The sequence below is a fragment of the Balaenoptera ricei genome, chromosome 1 (assembly GCF_028023285.1).
Source record: "Balaenoptera ricei isolate mBalRic1 chromosome 1, mBalRic1.hap2, whole genome shotgun sequence".
Taxonomy (NCBI): Eukaryota; Metazoa; Chordata; class Mammalia; order Artiodactyla; family Balaenopteridae; genus Balaenoptera; species Balaenoptera ricei.
In genome coordinates this window covers 136,764,062-136,780,479 of record NC_082639.1, presented here as the reverse complement: position 1 = coordinate 136,780,479, position 16,418 = coordinate 136,764,062, and the positions used below count along the sequence as shown (strand labels likewise).

The 16,418-nt window shown below is 39.9% G+C and overlaps 1 protein-coding gene across 1 annotated transcript in view; it reads left to right on the top strand.

The window, feature by feature from the left end:
• MRPS14 (mitochondrial ribosomal protein S14) overlaps nt 1–15,511 on the top strand; it is a 28,590-nt gene extending 13,079 nt beyond the window's left edge. Inside the window, exons 2-3 of the mRNA XM_059936912.1 lie at nt 8,739–8,897; nt 15,058–15,511. Of these exons, the coding sequence (XP_059792895.1) occupies nt 8,739–8,897; nt 15,058–15,240 (342 nt within the window). The 3' untranslated portion in view covers nt 15,241–15,511. The remainder of the gene's footprint in view (nt 1–8,738; nt 8,898–15,057) is intronic.
• The last annotated feature ends 907 nt before the right edge of the window (nt 15,512–16,418 follow it).

Here is a 16,418-nt window from a genome sequence, read left to right as displayed (position 1 = left end):
TCCCTTTTGGTAACCATAAGTTTGTTTTCTGTGTCTGTGAGTCTGTTTCTGATTTGTAAATAAGTTCATTTGTACTATTTTTTAGATTCCACTTGTAAGTTATATTTGTCTTTCTCTGTCTGACTTACCTCACTTAGTATGATAATCTCTGGGTCCATCCATGTTGCTGCAAATGGCATTCTTTCTTTCTTTTTTATGGCTGAGTAATATTTCATCTTCTTTATCCATTCATCTATTGATGGACACTTAGGTTGCTTCCATGTCTTGGCTATTGTAAATAGTGCTGCTATGAGCATTGGTGTGCATACATCTTTTCTAATTAGAGTTTTTTTCCAGATATATGCCCAGGAGTGGGATTGCAGGATCATATGGTAACTCTATTTTCAGTTTCTTGAGGAACCTCCATACTGTTTCCCATAGTGGCTGCACCAATTTACATTCCCACCAAAGCGTAGGAGGGTTCCCTTTTCTCACAACCTCGCCAGCATTTGTTATTTGTAGACTTTTTGATGGTGTCCATTTTGACCTGTGTGAAGTGATACCTCACTGTAGTTTTGATTTGCATTTCTCTAATACTTAGCAATATTGAGCATCTTTTCATATGCCTGTTGGCCATCTGTATGTCTTCTTTGGAGAAATGTCTGTTTAGGACTATTTAGGTCTTCTGTCCATTTTTTGATTGGGTTTTTTTTTTTATGTTAAGCTGTGTGAGCTGTTTGTATATTTTGGAAATTAATCCCTTGTCAGAAGTATTGTTTGCAAATATTTTCTCCTAGTTGGTTGGTTTTCTTTTTGTTTTCTTCATGATTTCCTTTACTGTGCAACAGCTTGGTTTAACTGGGTCCCATTTGTTTATTTTTGTTTTTATTTCCATTACTCTAGGAGGTGGATCCAAAAACATATTGTTGCAATTTATGTCAAAGAGTGTTCTGCCTATGTTTTCTTCTAGGAGTTTTATAGTATCTAGTCTTACATTTAGGTCTTTAATCCATTTTGAGTTTATTTTTATCTATTGTGTTCTAATTTCATTCTTTTGCACTTAACTGTACAGTTCTTCCAGGACCTTTTAATGAAGAGACTGTCTTTTCTCCATTGTATATTCTTGCCTCCTTTGTCATAGATTAATTGACCATAAGTGTGTGGGTTTATTTCTAGGCTTTCTATCCTGTTTCATTAATCTATGTGTCTATTTTTGTTCCACTACCATACTGTGTTGATTTCTGTAACTTTGTAGTATTGTCTGAAGTCAAGAAAGGTGATTCCTCCAGTACCATTCTTCTTTCTCAAGATTGTTTTGGCTTTTTGGGGTCTTTTCTGTTTCCATATAAATTTAAACATTGTTTGTTCTAGTTCTGTGAAAAATGCCATTGGTAATTTGATATGCCATTGGATTACACTTGTCTTTTTCTTGTGGTTGATTTCTATCTAACCTATTGCCATTGGATTGCACTGAATCTGTAGATTGCCTCGGGTAGTGTGGTCATTTTAACAATATTGATTCTTCCAATCCAAGAACATGGTATATCTTTCCATCTGTTTGTACCATGTTCAGTGTCTCTCATCAGTGTCTTACAGTTTTTGCAGTATAGGTTTTTTGCCTCCTTAGGTAGGTTTATTCATAGGTAGTTTATTCTTTTGATGGGAAACTTTAGCTGTGCTGTCAACTTTGGAGAAGTATCCCAGTTGTACCATGTTGGGTTGGCATTGTACAGAAATCAACAGCCATATTGGTCTCAAAACGTTAAACATAATTTTTTCCATTTGTACAGGGGTAACACACTGTATTAAATATGTAAGGTCTTATCTACATGGGTTTGATTACAGAAACTAATAAAGTATTCTCTAAATAAAAAGAAAATTGTTTATATTATTGTTAATAATATAAATTGTTCATATTGTTAATATAACAATATAAATTGTTTCCTCAATTTCTCATTCTGATATTCCATTGTTTGTGTATAGAAATGCAACAGATTTCTGTGTATTAATTTTGTATCCTGCAACTTTATCAAATTCGTTGATGAGCTCTAGTAGCTTTCTTATGGCATCTTTAGGATTTTCTGTGTATAGTGTCATCTGCAAATAGCAACAGTTTTATTTCTTCTTTTCCATTTTGGATTCCTTTAATTTCTTTTTGTCTCTGATTGCTGTGGCTAGGACTTCCAGAACTATGTTGAATAAAAGTGTCACGAGTGGCCATCCTTGTCTTGTTCCTGATCTTAGAGGAAATGCTTTCAGCTTTTCACCATTGAGTATGATGTTAGCTGTGGGTTTGTAATATATGGCCTTTATTATGTTAAGGTAGGTTTCCTCTGTGCCGACTTTCTGGAGAGTTTTTATCGTAAATGGATGTTGAATTTTATCAAAAGCTTTTTCTGCAACTATTGAGATGATCATATGCTTTTTATTCTTCAATGTGTTAATGTGGTGTATCACACTGATTGATTTGCAGATATTGAAAAATCCTTGCATCCCTGGAATAAATCCCACTTGATCATGGTATATGATTCTTTTAACCTATCGTTGGATTTGGTTTGCTAATATTTAGTTGAGGATTTTTGAGTCTATGTTCATCAGTGATATTGGCTTGTACTTTTCTTTTTTTGTGTGGGTTCTTTGTCTAGTTTTGGTATCAGGGTGATGGTGGTATCATAGAATGAGTTCAGAAGTGTTCCTTCCTCTGCCATTTTTGGGAATAGTTTCACAAGGATAGTTGTTAACTCTTTTCTAAATGTTTGGTAGAATTCACCTGTGAAGCCATCTGGCCCTGGACTTTGGCTTGTTGGGAGTTTTTAAATTACCAACCCAATTTCACTACTTAAAATTGGTCTGTTCATATTTTCTATTTCTTCCTGGTTCGGTCTTGCAAGATTGTACCTTTCTAAGAATTTGTCCATTTCTTCTAGGTTGTCCATTTTATTGGCATATAGTTGCTCAAAGTAGTTTCTCATGATTCTTTGTATTTCTGTGGTGGCAGTTGTAACTTCTCTTTTTTTATTTCTATTTTATTGATTTGGGACTGCTCCCTTTTTTTCTTGATGAGTCTGGTAAAGGTTTATCAATTTTGTTTATCTTTCCAAAGAACTAGCTTTTAGTTTCATCGTCATTCCTATTTTTTTAGTCTCTATTTCATTTCTGCTCTGATCTTTATGATTTCTTTCCTTCTACTAACTTTGGGTTTTCTTTGTTCTTCTTTCTCTAGTTGCTTTAGGTGTAAGATTAGGCTGTTTATTTGAGATTTTTCTTGTTTCCTTGCATCTCTATAAACTTCTCTCTAAGAACTGCTTTTGCTGTGTCCCATAGATTTTGGATTGTTGTGTTTTCATTTTCATTTGTCTCCAGGTATTTTTTGATTTCCTCTTTGACTTCAGTAATCCATTGATTGTTTAGTAGCATATTGTTTAACCTCCATGTGTTTGTGTTTTTGCAGTCTTTTTCTTTTAGTCGAATTCTATCCTCATAGTGTTGTGGTCAGAAAAGATGCTTGATATGATTTCAGTTTTCTTAAATTTACCAGGGTTTGCTTTGTTGCGCAGCATGTGATCTATCCTGGAGAATGTTCCATGTGCACTTGAAAAGAATGTGTATTCTGCTGCTTTCAGATGGAATGCTCTATAAATATCAATTAAGTCCATCTGGTCTAATGTGTCATTTAAGGCCTGTGTTTCCTTATTGATTTTCTGTCTGGATGATCTGTCCATTGATGTAAGTGGGGTGTTAAAGTCCCCCACTAAAATTATTATATATTCTTGTATTGATCCTTTGATCATTATATAGTATCCTTCTTTGTCTCTTGTAACCGTCTTTTTTTTTTTTTTTTAAGTCTATTTTATCTGATATAAATATAGCTGTTCTGGCTTTCTTTTGATTTGCATTTGCATGGAGTACCTTTTTTCATTCCCTCACTTTCAGTCTGTATGCGTCTTTAGATCTGAAGTGTGTCTCTTATAGGCAGCAAATATACTGGTCCTGTTTTTGTATCCATTCAGTCAGTCTTTGTCTTTTGGTTGGAGCATTTGGTCTGTTTACATTTAAGGTAATTATCAATATGTATGTTCCTATTACTATTTTGTTAATTGCTTTGGATTTGTTTTTGTAGGTCTTTTTCCCCCCTTTTTCCTCCTGTTCTCCTGTGTTGTGATTTGATGACTATTTTTAGTGGTATGTTTGGATTCCTTTTTCTTTTTGTGTCTGTATCTATCATAGATTTTTGTTTTGCAGTTACCATGAGGTTTTTGTATAGGAGTCTATATTTATACATGCTTGTTTCAAGTTGCTCATCTCAATTTCTAATGCATTTCAGATACACTGCATTTGTAGTCTCCTTTCCTCACTATTACTGTTTTTGATTTTACATTTTATGTCTGACTGTTTTGTGTATCCCTTAACTGCTTACTGTGGTTACAAATGATTTTTACTACTTTAGTCTTTTAACCTCCCTACTAGCTTTGTGCATGGATGATTTTCTACCTTTATTGTATGTTTGCCTTTATCAGTGAGCTTTTCCATTTTGTAATTTGCTTGTTTCTAGTTGTGGCCTTTTCATTTCTGCCTAATGAAGTTCCTTTAGCAGGTGCTGTAAAGCTGGTTTGGTGGTTCTGAATTCTTTTAGCTCTTGCTTGTGTGTAAAGCTTTTGATTTCTCCATGAAATCTGAATGAGAGCCTTGCTGGGTAGAGTATTCTTGGTTGTAGGTTTTTCTCTTTCATCACTTTAAGTATATCATGCCACTCCCTTTTAGCCTGTAGTTTCTGCTGAAAAATCAGCTGATAGCCTTATCGGAGTTCCCTTGTGTGTTATTTGTTGCTTTTCCCTTGTTGCTTTTAATAGTCTCTCTTTATATTTAACTTTTGTCATCTTTCTTACAATGCATTGTGGTGTATTCCTCTGTGGGTTAATCCTGTATGGGACTCTCTGCACTTCCTGTACTTGGGTGATTGTTTCCTTCCCCAGGTTAGGGCAGTTTTCAGCTATTGTCTGTTCAATTATTTTCCCAGACCCTTTCTCTCTCCTCCTTCTGGGATCCCTAAAATGCCAATATTAGTGTGCTTGATGTTAGCCCAGAGGTTTCTTAAGCTGTCCTCATTTCATTTCATTCTTTTTTCTTCTTTGTGTTTAATGGCAGTGATTTCCACTACCTCTGTCTTCCAGCTCACTGATCCGTCCTTCTGAATCATTTAGTCTACTATAGATTCCTTTTAGTGTATTTTTCATATCAGTTATTGTTTTCTTTAGTTCTTTATATCCTTTATATTTTCTAATTCTTTTTTAAAAACTTCTGATTTCTTGCTCTGTGCATCTATTCTCCTCCCAAGTTCTTTGATCATCTTTACGATCATTACTCTGAACTCTTTCTTGGGTGGATTGCCTATCTCCACGTGACTTAGTTGTTCTTCTGGGGTTTTATCTTGTTTATTCGTGTGAAACATATTCCTCTGTTGCCTCATTTTATGTAAATTGCTATTTGTGTTTTTATGTATGTGGTAGGTTGGTTTCGTTCCTCCACCTTGGAAAACTGGCCCTCTGTAGGAAACGTCTTTTGTGTCCCAGCAGTGCACTCCCCTCTCATCTCTCAAGGACCAGGGGCCAGCTGGTCCCAGGATAGTGTCTGGCCTGTGTTTGTGGACTCAGTGTGCGGGCTGCGGAACTGTAGTTTTCTTGCTTCTAGTGACTGCCCCCTGGTAGGTGAGCCTGGTGTAGAGGCTTGTGCAGGCTTCTTGGTGGGAGGGGCTGGTGCCTGTCCCCTGGTGGGTAGAACTGGGTGTTGGTCCTCTGATGGACAGGACCATGTCTAGGGGCGTATCTAGAGGAGGCTGTGAGCTCAGGAAGTCTTTAGGTAGCCTGTCTGCTGATAGGTTTGACTGTGTCCCTGCCCATTGTGTTGTTTGCCTCAATGCCTCTCAGCACTTGAGCCTATGGACTGCTGGGTGGGGCCAGGTCTTGGTGCCAAAATGTCAGCCTCCACAAGAGCTCACACATGCAGATAAATGCTCCCTGATATATCAGGCACCAGAGTCTGTGTCCCCAGGGTGGGCCACAGCCACCTCCCCAGGACACCCTCCAAGACCAGCAGGTAGGTCTGGCCCAGGCTTCTATCAGATTACTGCTTTTGCCCTTGGTCCAGTGCATGTGAGATTTTGTGTGCACACTTTGAGAGTGAAGTCTCTATTTCCCCCATTCCTGTGCAACTCTTGCAATCAAGCCCCACTGGCCTTCAAAGCCAAATGCTCTGGGGGCTCCTCTTCCCCATGCCAGACCCCTGGGCTGGGGGTGGAGTCTGACAGGCTCAGAACTCTCACTTCTTTGGGAGAACTTCTGCAATATAATTATTCTCTAGTTTGTGGGTTGCACACCTGGGGGTGTGGGATTTGATTATATCATGAGTGTGCCCCTCATACCCATCTCATTGTGGTTCCATCTTTATGTATTTAGATGTAGAGAATCTTTTCTGCTAAGTTTCAGTCCTTTTCAACAATGGTTGTTCTGCAGATTGTCCTGATTTTCGTGTGCTCGTGAGAGTAGGTGTGCTTAGGGTCTTTCTCTGCCATCTTGGCTGCTCTCCCTTCAGCATTTTTATTACTTCCTTTTTGGACTTGGGGTCATGTAGACTGGAGAGGTCTGTTTCATTGCTTATTCTTTCAGGGGATTTCACCTGTTCTTTTAATTGGGAGTAATTCTTCTGCTTTTTCATTTTACTTATATTTCTCTTATTCTGAATTTATTTTTTTTAATATTAAATTTGTTTATTTATATTCTATTTTTGGCTGCATTGGGTCTTCGTTGCACGTGGGCTTTCTTAGTTGCAGCAAGCGGGGCTACTCTTCATTGCAATGCACGGGCTTCTCATTGCAGTGGCTTCTCTTGTTGCAGAGCGTGGGCTCTAGGTGCGCAGGCTTCAGTAGTTGTGGCACACAGGCTCAGTAGTTGTGGCTCACGGGCTCTAGAGCACAGTCTCAGTAGTTGTGGCACACGGGCTTAGTTGCTCCGCGGCATGTGGGATCTTCCTGGACCAGGGCTCGAACCTGTATCCCCTGCATTGGCAGGCATATTGTTAACCACTCTGCCACCAGGGAAGTCCCTCTTACTCTGAATTTAGGGAAAACAGTTGTCTACTGTGGTTTTGAAGGGCTGTTTTTATGTGGGAGTGACCCTGTGTAGACTGTATGAGTCCAGTACTTTTGGTGTGAGGGCTGTTTTTGGCTTGCTGTGTCTTTCCTCAGGGTGTACTGGCCCTTGTCTCCTTGATATAGGTGGTGTGTTTGACATTGTGTTGACTGGAGCCTGCCCTGGATGTTGGGCAGGGCCTCCTCTTTTCTCTGCGATTGTTACAACCCTGTCAGGGGTAGAGTCTGCTCCCCATTTGTTGGAGTGGAAACCCCTAGATCCGATTCTAAGCTTCAATGTGAGGTAGGCAGGACTAGAGCACTCCCTCTGGGAAAGGAGCCCCTGTGTTCCTCCCCAGGAGCTGTTTGCTGTGATGTGCGACTCTGTGACACTGCCTGCCACCTGGTGTGCACACCCACAGAGATCACTCTTGCTGGCACTGCCCTCAGGGGCTGCAGCTGCTGCAGGAGTGCTTGGAATCGGCTTGGAGATTAGGTATGGGTGAGAAACCCTCACAAAACCATGGGCGAGAAAGTCCTCTGGAGCTGCAGCCCCACACCTAAAGTGGGAGGGCCAGTGATCACCTCAGTATTCAGTGCCACCTCCATGTGTGCATGCCCACAAAGTTTGCAAAACCCGCTGCAGTTGGAGCTGTGCCCTGCTGTGAGCATGCTGATAGTGAGGCTGCTATAGTGGACCCATGCCCCTCCCTTCCCATGTTGACAGTGGGGCTTCTACGGCAGCCCCATGCTCCATCCTGTGCACACCCCCAGTTGTAGCTCAGGCCACGCTCCAGGCCCTTTGAGCTGTCTTCACACAGCCAAACCGAGTCATCTCCCCAGGTCTGTCTGCTGAAGCCTGAGTTTCAACACCCAATTGCTATGCACGCCAGCAGGCGCGCCTCGGACTGGAAAGTGTGGCAATGTGGCAGAGACCGTCTGTGCTGGTCTCTCTACCCTGTGGGGCAGCAGACCAGCTCCTGCACTCTGCTTTTGAGCCTCTGAAGCTCCCTGTCTGTCCCAGTAGACCTCCCAGCCAGTGAAGGAGGTCTCCAGGGTAAGGGAACCTTTCGTCTTTCATAGCTCCCGCCCAAGGGTGCAGGTCCCATCCCAATTCCACTTCTCCCTTTTCCCCTCATCCTACGTGGTTTTGCGGAAATCTTTCTTGCAGCTTTGGTTGTCTGAGATCTTCCACAAGCTTTCAGTAGGTATCATGTATGGATTGTTCCACATGTAGATGTATCTTTGATATATTTGTGGGAGCAGGTGAGCTCCATGTCTCTCTACTCCACCATCTTGACCTCCCCCCCTTTCTATACTTTTTTGACTTTTGAACCATATATTTATTAACCTAAGTAAAGGTAAAACAGAATTATATAAAAAAATCTCAGAAAATTTTTCACTTTCCAACCCACATTATTGGCATTGTATTAATTACCACCATTTTGGCTTAATGTATGTCCGTAAAAGTTATTTGTTCTGAATTAAGTCTATTATTTTAAATTATTAAAGTTATCCATAATTACTTGGGGGATAAAAGGTCATAAATAGTGACTAAAAGAGGATCACAGGATGGAGAAACTGGCAGAGTCTGGGTCTGACTGTCCTTCACTTGTTCCTTGTCTCTGTCTCTTAGGTGGTTCCTTCATCAGCTTCAGGCCAAGTTCGAAGTTACTATGTAGATTGGAAAATGTTGCGTGATGTGAAGAGAAGAAAAATGGCCTATGAGTATGCAGATGAGAGGCTTCGGATCAATTCTCTCAGGAAGAATACCATTCTGCCAAAAGACCTTCAGGTTAGCTAAGTAAGATGAGTATCTACCATAAAATCATTAACTCAAATCAGATCACTTTTTTTTTTTTTAAATATTAACTAATTTATTTATTTTGGCTGTGTTGGGTCTTCGTTTCTGTGCGAGGGCTTTCTCTAGCTGCGGCAAGTTGGGGCCACTCCTCATCGCGGTGTGCGGGCCTCTCACTATCGCGACCTCTCTTGTTGCAGAGCACAGGCTCCAGACGCGCAGGCTCAGTAATTGTGGCTCACGGGCCCAGCCGCTCCGCGGCATGTGGGATCCTCCCAGACCAGGGCCCGAACCCGCGTCCCCTGCATTGGCAGGCAGACTCTCAACCACTGCACCACCAGGGAAGCCCTTTTTCTTTTTTTTTTTTTTTTTTTTTTTAATTTATTTTTGGCTGTGTTGGGTCTTCGTTCCTGTGCGAGGGCCTTCTCCAGCCGCGGCAAGTGGGGGCCACTCCTCATCGCGATGTGCGGGCCTCCCACCATCACAGCCTCTCTTGTTGCGGAGCACAGGCTCCAGACACGCAGGCTCAGCAGCTGTGGCTCACGGGCCCAGCCGCTCTGCGGCATGTGGGATCCTCCCAGAGCAGGGCCCGAACGCGTGTCCCCCGCGTTGGCAGGCAGACTCTCAACCACTGCGCCACCAGGGAAGCCCCGGATCACTTTTAATACTGTTTGTTGTAACTTAGTATCAATATACTTTTTGGAGAATATAATCAGATATTTTCAGTCAACATAAACAAATACCCTTGTAACTGATTTTGATGAGTTTCAAATTAAAAAGGAACTATTCATTCTTAACTAGCTCTTTAACCATTTCATTAGGTGGTGCTTAGAAAGTACTGATGCATGGTAACCACACAGAAATTGGATAGTTATTTCTCCAGTCATCCCAATCATTCAACTCTCAAGGCACTGGGAGTCTTTGCCAATGCATGGGGCCAGGTGCCCAGCATATGGCCTACACCGTTTCTTATCCAGGGCCATCCCTAAGCCTGCCTCTCTGAATTCCTCTGCCCATGAGGTGGCCTTCCATTTAGATTTACTTTCTTGTCACACTCTTTAACTTGAATAAGAGAATGTCAACTCTGTTTGACTCCCTGAATCATAAGTCCTGCCTAACTGGTGACATAAAATACCTGCATTCAAGAGTCTTATCAGAGAGTATAACTCAAACTCAAGGCCATTAAACTTATCAAAAGCTCAGAGTAAATAATATTTCATTTATATAAATTTGGAGAATAATATACAGGCCCTTCATTACTGTGGATTCTTTTTAAATCTTGTCTGAATTAAGCCAGATAAGCAGAACACTGAGTGCCCTGGACCATTCTGTTATGGCTTTTACTGTAATGACATTAAGCTACTTGCCTATATTTAGGGAGTAATAAGAAGTGGCTCCTGAGAAACTCAGTTTAAGATGTTGTGGAGGACAAATGTATGAAGATCCCCAGAAGAGTCTGTGGTATGAGAACCAGCAGTAGCTGTGCAGAGACTCTATGGGAACTGATCATGGCGCTATGTTGCCTGCCAACTAGCTTACAAGTCAAATTTATGCCCCAGTGCTAACAAACTTACAGGCTCTCACAGAATGCTCTTTTGTTTCATTTTCTCTTTGCCCAGTTTCCTCATTTGTACACTGCCTTAAATCTTTACATTCACACATATGTAAACAATTTGTAGGTATTCTTCAAGTTCTGTCTCCATGAAACTTTACTTCATTCTGCCAGCCCAATCATTTCTCCTGTCTCTATAGCATTTACTGTCTACCATTCATTGACTTAATCATGTTGTTTTATATAATTCTCTCAGTATTTCTTAATAGCAGCACATGCATAAGCTTTTGGAGATCAGGAACGACTCTTAATGCTTAATAGGATATAAATTTAGTGGCTTTCATATACATTTTCTCATTTATGTACTTCTAATATGTTAGAGTAATTATTTTGCTTCCATCATAGTCTAGTACAGGGTCAATCACACATATGCACACACACACACACAGTAATACACATACTTTAACCACATACATAAGAATAAATCTGTACTGACACAACCTTAGTGCTAACTACTGCAGTAATCTCTGTTTTTCTCCCCTGAACCATTTTTGCCCTTACCATATTTATTTCCCTACATTGCAAATGATCTTTTAAAAATGTAAATCTCACTTGATCACTCATCTTTGCATCTCCAGCCATCAGAGTATTTACCATAGGTGTCAAGGTTCTGTGGGCTTCTGCCCTTCCTTCTTCTTCAACTTCACCTCAAACCACATTTTCCTCCTACTTGATCTTCAGTCCAGAGATTTCAGACTTGTATGATTCAAAAATCTTATGGGAAATAACCTAATTTACACCTCAAGGAACTAGAAAAAGAACAGGTAAGCCCAAAGTTAGCAGAAACAAAGATCAGAGCGGAAATAAATGAAAATAGAAACCGGAAAAACAGTAAAGATCTGTGAAACTAAGGGCTGGTTTTTTGAAAAGATAAAATTGTTGAGCCTTTAGCTAGACTAACATAGTAAAAAAGAGAGAAGACTCCAATAAAATCAGCAATGAAAGAGGAAACATTACAGCTGATACCAAATAAATACAGAGAATCATAAGAGACTGATGAGAGCAATTGTATGCCAACAAATTGGCTAGCCTAGAAGAAATGGATAAATTCTAGAAACATATAACCTATCAAGACTGAATCATGAAGAACTAGAAACTAGAAACTAGAACTAAAACTGAAGTGACCAATAATGAGTAAGGAGATTGAATCAGTAGGTTTCTACTAAGAAAAGCCCAGGACCATGTGCCTTCATGAGTGAATTCTACCAAACGTTTAAAGGGGAATTAGTGCCAATCCTTCTCAAACTCTTCCAAAAAATTGAAGAAGAGGGAAACATTCCCAAAGTCATTTTATGAGCCCAGCATTGCCGATACCAAAGCCAGATTAGGACACTACAAGAAGAAAACCACAGGTCAGTATCCCTGATGAATAGAGATGTAAAAATTCTCAACAAAATACTAGCAAACCAAATTCAACAGCTTTTTCTCTAAGATCAGGAACAAGACAAGGATGCCTACTCTTGCCACTTCTGTTCAACAGAGTACTAGAAGGCCTAGCCAGAGCTATCAGGCAAGAAAAAGAGATAGAAGGCATCTAATCAGGAAGGAAGAAGTAAAACTCTATTTGCAGACAACATGATATTATATATAGAAAACCCTAAAGACTCCACCAAAAGACTGTTAGAACTAATCCATAAATTGAGTAAAGTTGCAGGTTACCAAATCAACCTACAAAATTTGGTTCTTTTCTATACACTGATAAACTATCTGAAAAAGAAATAAAACAATCACATTTACAATAGCGTCAAAACTAATAATAAACCTAGAAATAAATTTAAGACGGTGAAAGATTTGTACACTGAAAACTATATGCACTGATGAAAGAAATTGAAGCAGAAATAGAAAAAATAATCCTAAAATTTGTATGGAACTACAAAAGACCCTCAAATAGTCACAAAGCAATCCCAAGAAAGAAAAACAAAGCTGGAGGTATCACATTTCCTGATTTAAAAGCTATAATATTCAAAATTGTATGGTACTGGCATAAAAACAGACACATAGACCAATGGAACAGACTCAAGAACCCAGAAATAAAGCCACAGATACGTAGTCAACAAATATTTGACAAGGGAGCCAAAAATACTCAGTGGGTATTGGATAGTTTCTCCATAAATGGTGTTGGGGAGACTGGATATTCACACGCGAAAGAATGAAATTGGACCCCTGTCTTACCCCACTCACAAAAATTAACTTGAAATGGGTTAAAGACTTAAAGGACATACCTGAAAGTGTAAAACTGCTAGAAGAAGACAAAGGGTAAAAAAGTTCTTTGCCATTTGTCTTTGCAGTGATGTTTTAGATATGACACCAAAGGTGCGAGCAACAAAAGCAAAAATAAGCAAGTAGACTACATCACACTAAAAGAAACACCAACATGAAAAGGCACCCTACAAAATGGGAGAAAATATTTGCAAGTCATGTACTTGATAAGGGGTTAATACCCTGAAAATGTAAGGAAGTCATACAACTCAATAGCCCCCAAATTTTTTTTGATTAAAAATTGGTCAGCTTCCCTGGTGGCGCAGTGGTTGAGAATCTGCCTGCCAATGCAGGGGACACGGGTTCGAGCCCTGGTCTGGGAAGATCCCACATGCCACAGAGCAACTAGGCCCGTGAGCCACAACTACTGAGCCTGCGCGTCTGGAGCCTGTGCTCCGCAACAAGAGAGGCCGCAATAGTGAGAGGCCCGCGCACCGCGATGAAGAGTGGCCCCCACTCGCCGCAACTAGAGAAAGCCCTCGCACAGAAATGAAGACCCAACACAGCCAAAAATAAAAATTAATTAATTAATTTTTTAAAAATTGGAAAAAATGGTCAGAGAACCTGAATAGACGTTTTTCTAAAAAAGACATAAAAATAGCCAACAGGTACATGAAAAGATGCTCAACATCACTTATCAGGGAAATGCAAATGAAAACACAAAGAACTATCACCTCACACCTGTCAGAATGGCTACTATCCAAAAGACAAGAGATAAGTTTTGGCGAGGATGTGGAAAAGAGAACCCTTGTGCACTGTTGGTGGCAATATAAGTTGGTGCAGCCACTATGGAAAACAGTATGGAGGTTCCTCAAAAAATTAAAAATAGAACTACCATGTATGATCCAGGAATTCCATTTCTCAGTATAAATCTGAAGGAAATGAAATCACTAGATAGAAATAGAAGTGATATCTGCACCCCTATGTTCACTCTAGCATTATTCACAATAGCCAAGACATGGAAACCACTTGAATGTCCATCAACAGATGAATGTGGCACTTAATGTGATTCATACACAGACACAGAGTACGATACTATTTAGCCATAAAATAGAAGGAAATCCTGCCCTTTGCAATAACGTGGCTATACCTTGAGGGTATTATGCTAAGTGAAGTAAGTCAGAAAAAAGACAAATACTGTATGATCTCACTTATATGTGGAATCTAAAATACCAAATTCATAGAAACAACAGTAGAATGGTGGTTACCAGAGGCTGGGGACTGGGGAAAATGGGGAGATGTTGGCCAAAGGGTACAGACTTCCAGTTTTAAGGTGAATAAGTCCTGGGGTTGAATAAGTACAACATGGTGACTACAGTTAACAATACCATATTATATACTTGAAAGTTGATAAAAGAGTAAATCTTAAGTATTCTCACGCACACACAAAAGTAATTATGTGGGGCGATGGAGGTGTTAACTAACCTTATTGTGGTAATTATTTTTCACAGTATATACATGCATCAAAACATCACATTGTACACCTTCAACTTATACAGTGTTATATGTCAATTATATCTCAGTAAAGCTGGGAAAAAATCGTTTGGGGAGACAACAGAAACGCATTCATATATTTTCCAAAAGAGAAATGAGAATGTCTATAGCAGCTCTATTTGTAATAGCTCAAAACTGGAAACTACCCGGATGTCCATCATCTGTACAATGGATAAATGAATTATGGCATATTCACACAACAAAAATCAGCACCAATGAGAATGAACAAATTACAACACATGCACCAGTATGAAGACTCTCACAAGCATTTTATTGAGTGAAAGAAGCCAAACAGAAATGAATAAAAAAGAATGGTTTTTATTATACTCCATGGTTACATTTATATAAAATCAAAACAAGAAAAGTTCATCTGTGGTGTTAGTAACCAGGTTAGCTCTTAGCCAGGAGGTCAGTGACTGAAAGGAGGCAGAGGGAAGGCTTGGGGTGCGGATAATTTTTTTTAATCTAGCTGCTGGTTACACAGCTATGTTCTGTTTGTGAAAACTTGTTGAGCTTTACACTTATGGTTTGTGGATTCTTGTGTATCTATGTTGTTTCAATTAAGTTTTGAAAAATTACATTGTGAGTATGTCAAACATTTCTGTCATTTTTCTGATCTGTTTGTTTCTACTCAGAGGTTAAAGTTCACTATGGTGTCCAGGGTTCTTTTGCCAAACTTGGCTACATTAATGAATCTAGCCCTTTGTTCTCTTCCTCTGAGCATTGACTAATCATCTAGAATAAATAAATGCATGTGATCTGTGTAAATAATGTTGTGACTTCCCTTAGGAAGTGGCTGATGAAGAAATTGCTGCCCTTCCCCGGGATAGCTGTCCCGTTAGAATCAGAAATCGGTGTGTTATGACATCCCGTCCACGAGGTGTAAAGCGGCGCTGGAGGCTTAGTCGTATCGTCTTCCGTCACTTAGCCGACCATGGGCAACTGTCTGGGGTGCAGCGAGCAATGTGGTAATAATCAGCTCCAGAACCTACTGAGCTTACAGGAAAACCAGTTCTGGCAAGAAGAGACTTCTCTAATAGACAAAAACCTAGTTTTTATGGGGGTCCAGAATAAAGGTCTTCTCTACCTGATGCTGTCTATAGTTAAATTACTTTTAAATTTCAAATGAAAAAGTTTGGAAGTTTCATTCTGTCAGTGAATTATCTTTTCTCTTGGACTTAATAAATTACTGTTCCCAAGCATAGTGTGAAGAGCAGAGTAATAAAAAATACTTCTGTGGAAATATGGTCTGTATAGTTGTCTTTTCCTTCATGTTTAATCTTTTGGCAACATGTAAGTGTTCCTGTACTTTAAGAGCATTATTTCATACAGCAGTATTATCTTCTTGTTAATTCAACTCATTGACGTACATGTCAGTGCTCATCTATGGCAGTTTTTAATCCTGGGATGGCTACCCTGACCTGCACAGCTCACTTTACTTTTAGTTGATCGTTACACAGACAGTACATTGGAAGGTAAAGCTGATGCTCTGGATTAGCTAACTAATGCTCAACTTCTTTGTGTGATGGCTGAACGAAAACAGAACCACTAATTGTTTTCTTTTTCCATCTTCAAGGGCCCTTAGAACAAAATATGTCTCTTGAAGCCCTGAAAATCTGTCCAAAGAGGATGAGTTTTGCTAGAATGGTATATATTCTCTATATTCATATTTATTTCATCTGTAACAGAAATGAGTAAAGGTAGCAAAGTGTCGTCTCATGCGGTAACTCAATAGTGTCCTCAGCCCAGTGATAACGTGTACACGGGGTGGTATGGATGCACCTACCTAACGTCCATCTGGAAGGTACTCCTGGAGCTGACACCTGAATTTAAATCAGGAGGCAAGGGTTGAGGTGGTTTGCAAAGGGAACGGTGGAAGCAAAGGCACTAAGGCATCAAACAGTGAAATTGCAGTCACTTCAGCGTAGCAGAACTAAGCAGCACACGACAAAGGCCGTAAATACCAGCTGTGGGAGAGTTTTAAGCAAAGGAACGACATGATAGTTTGCTCTACAGACAAATGACAGCTGTGTGGTAGACGGCCATGAGAGGAAAAGCCTACAAGCAAGATAAGCAGCTAGGAGGATGTCTTAATTGTTCAGGAAGACTAGGGCCTGATCTAAGGTAGTGGTATTAGCAAAGTAGACAAG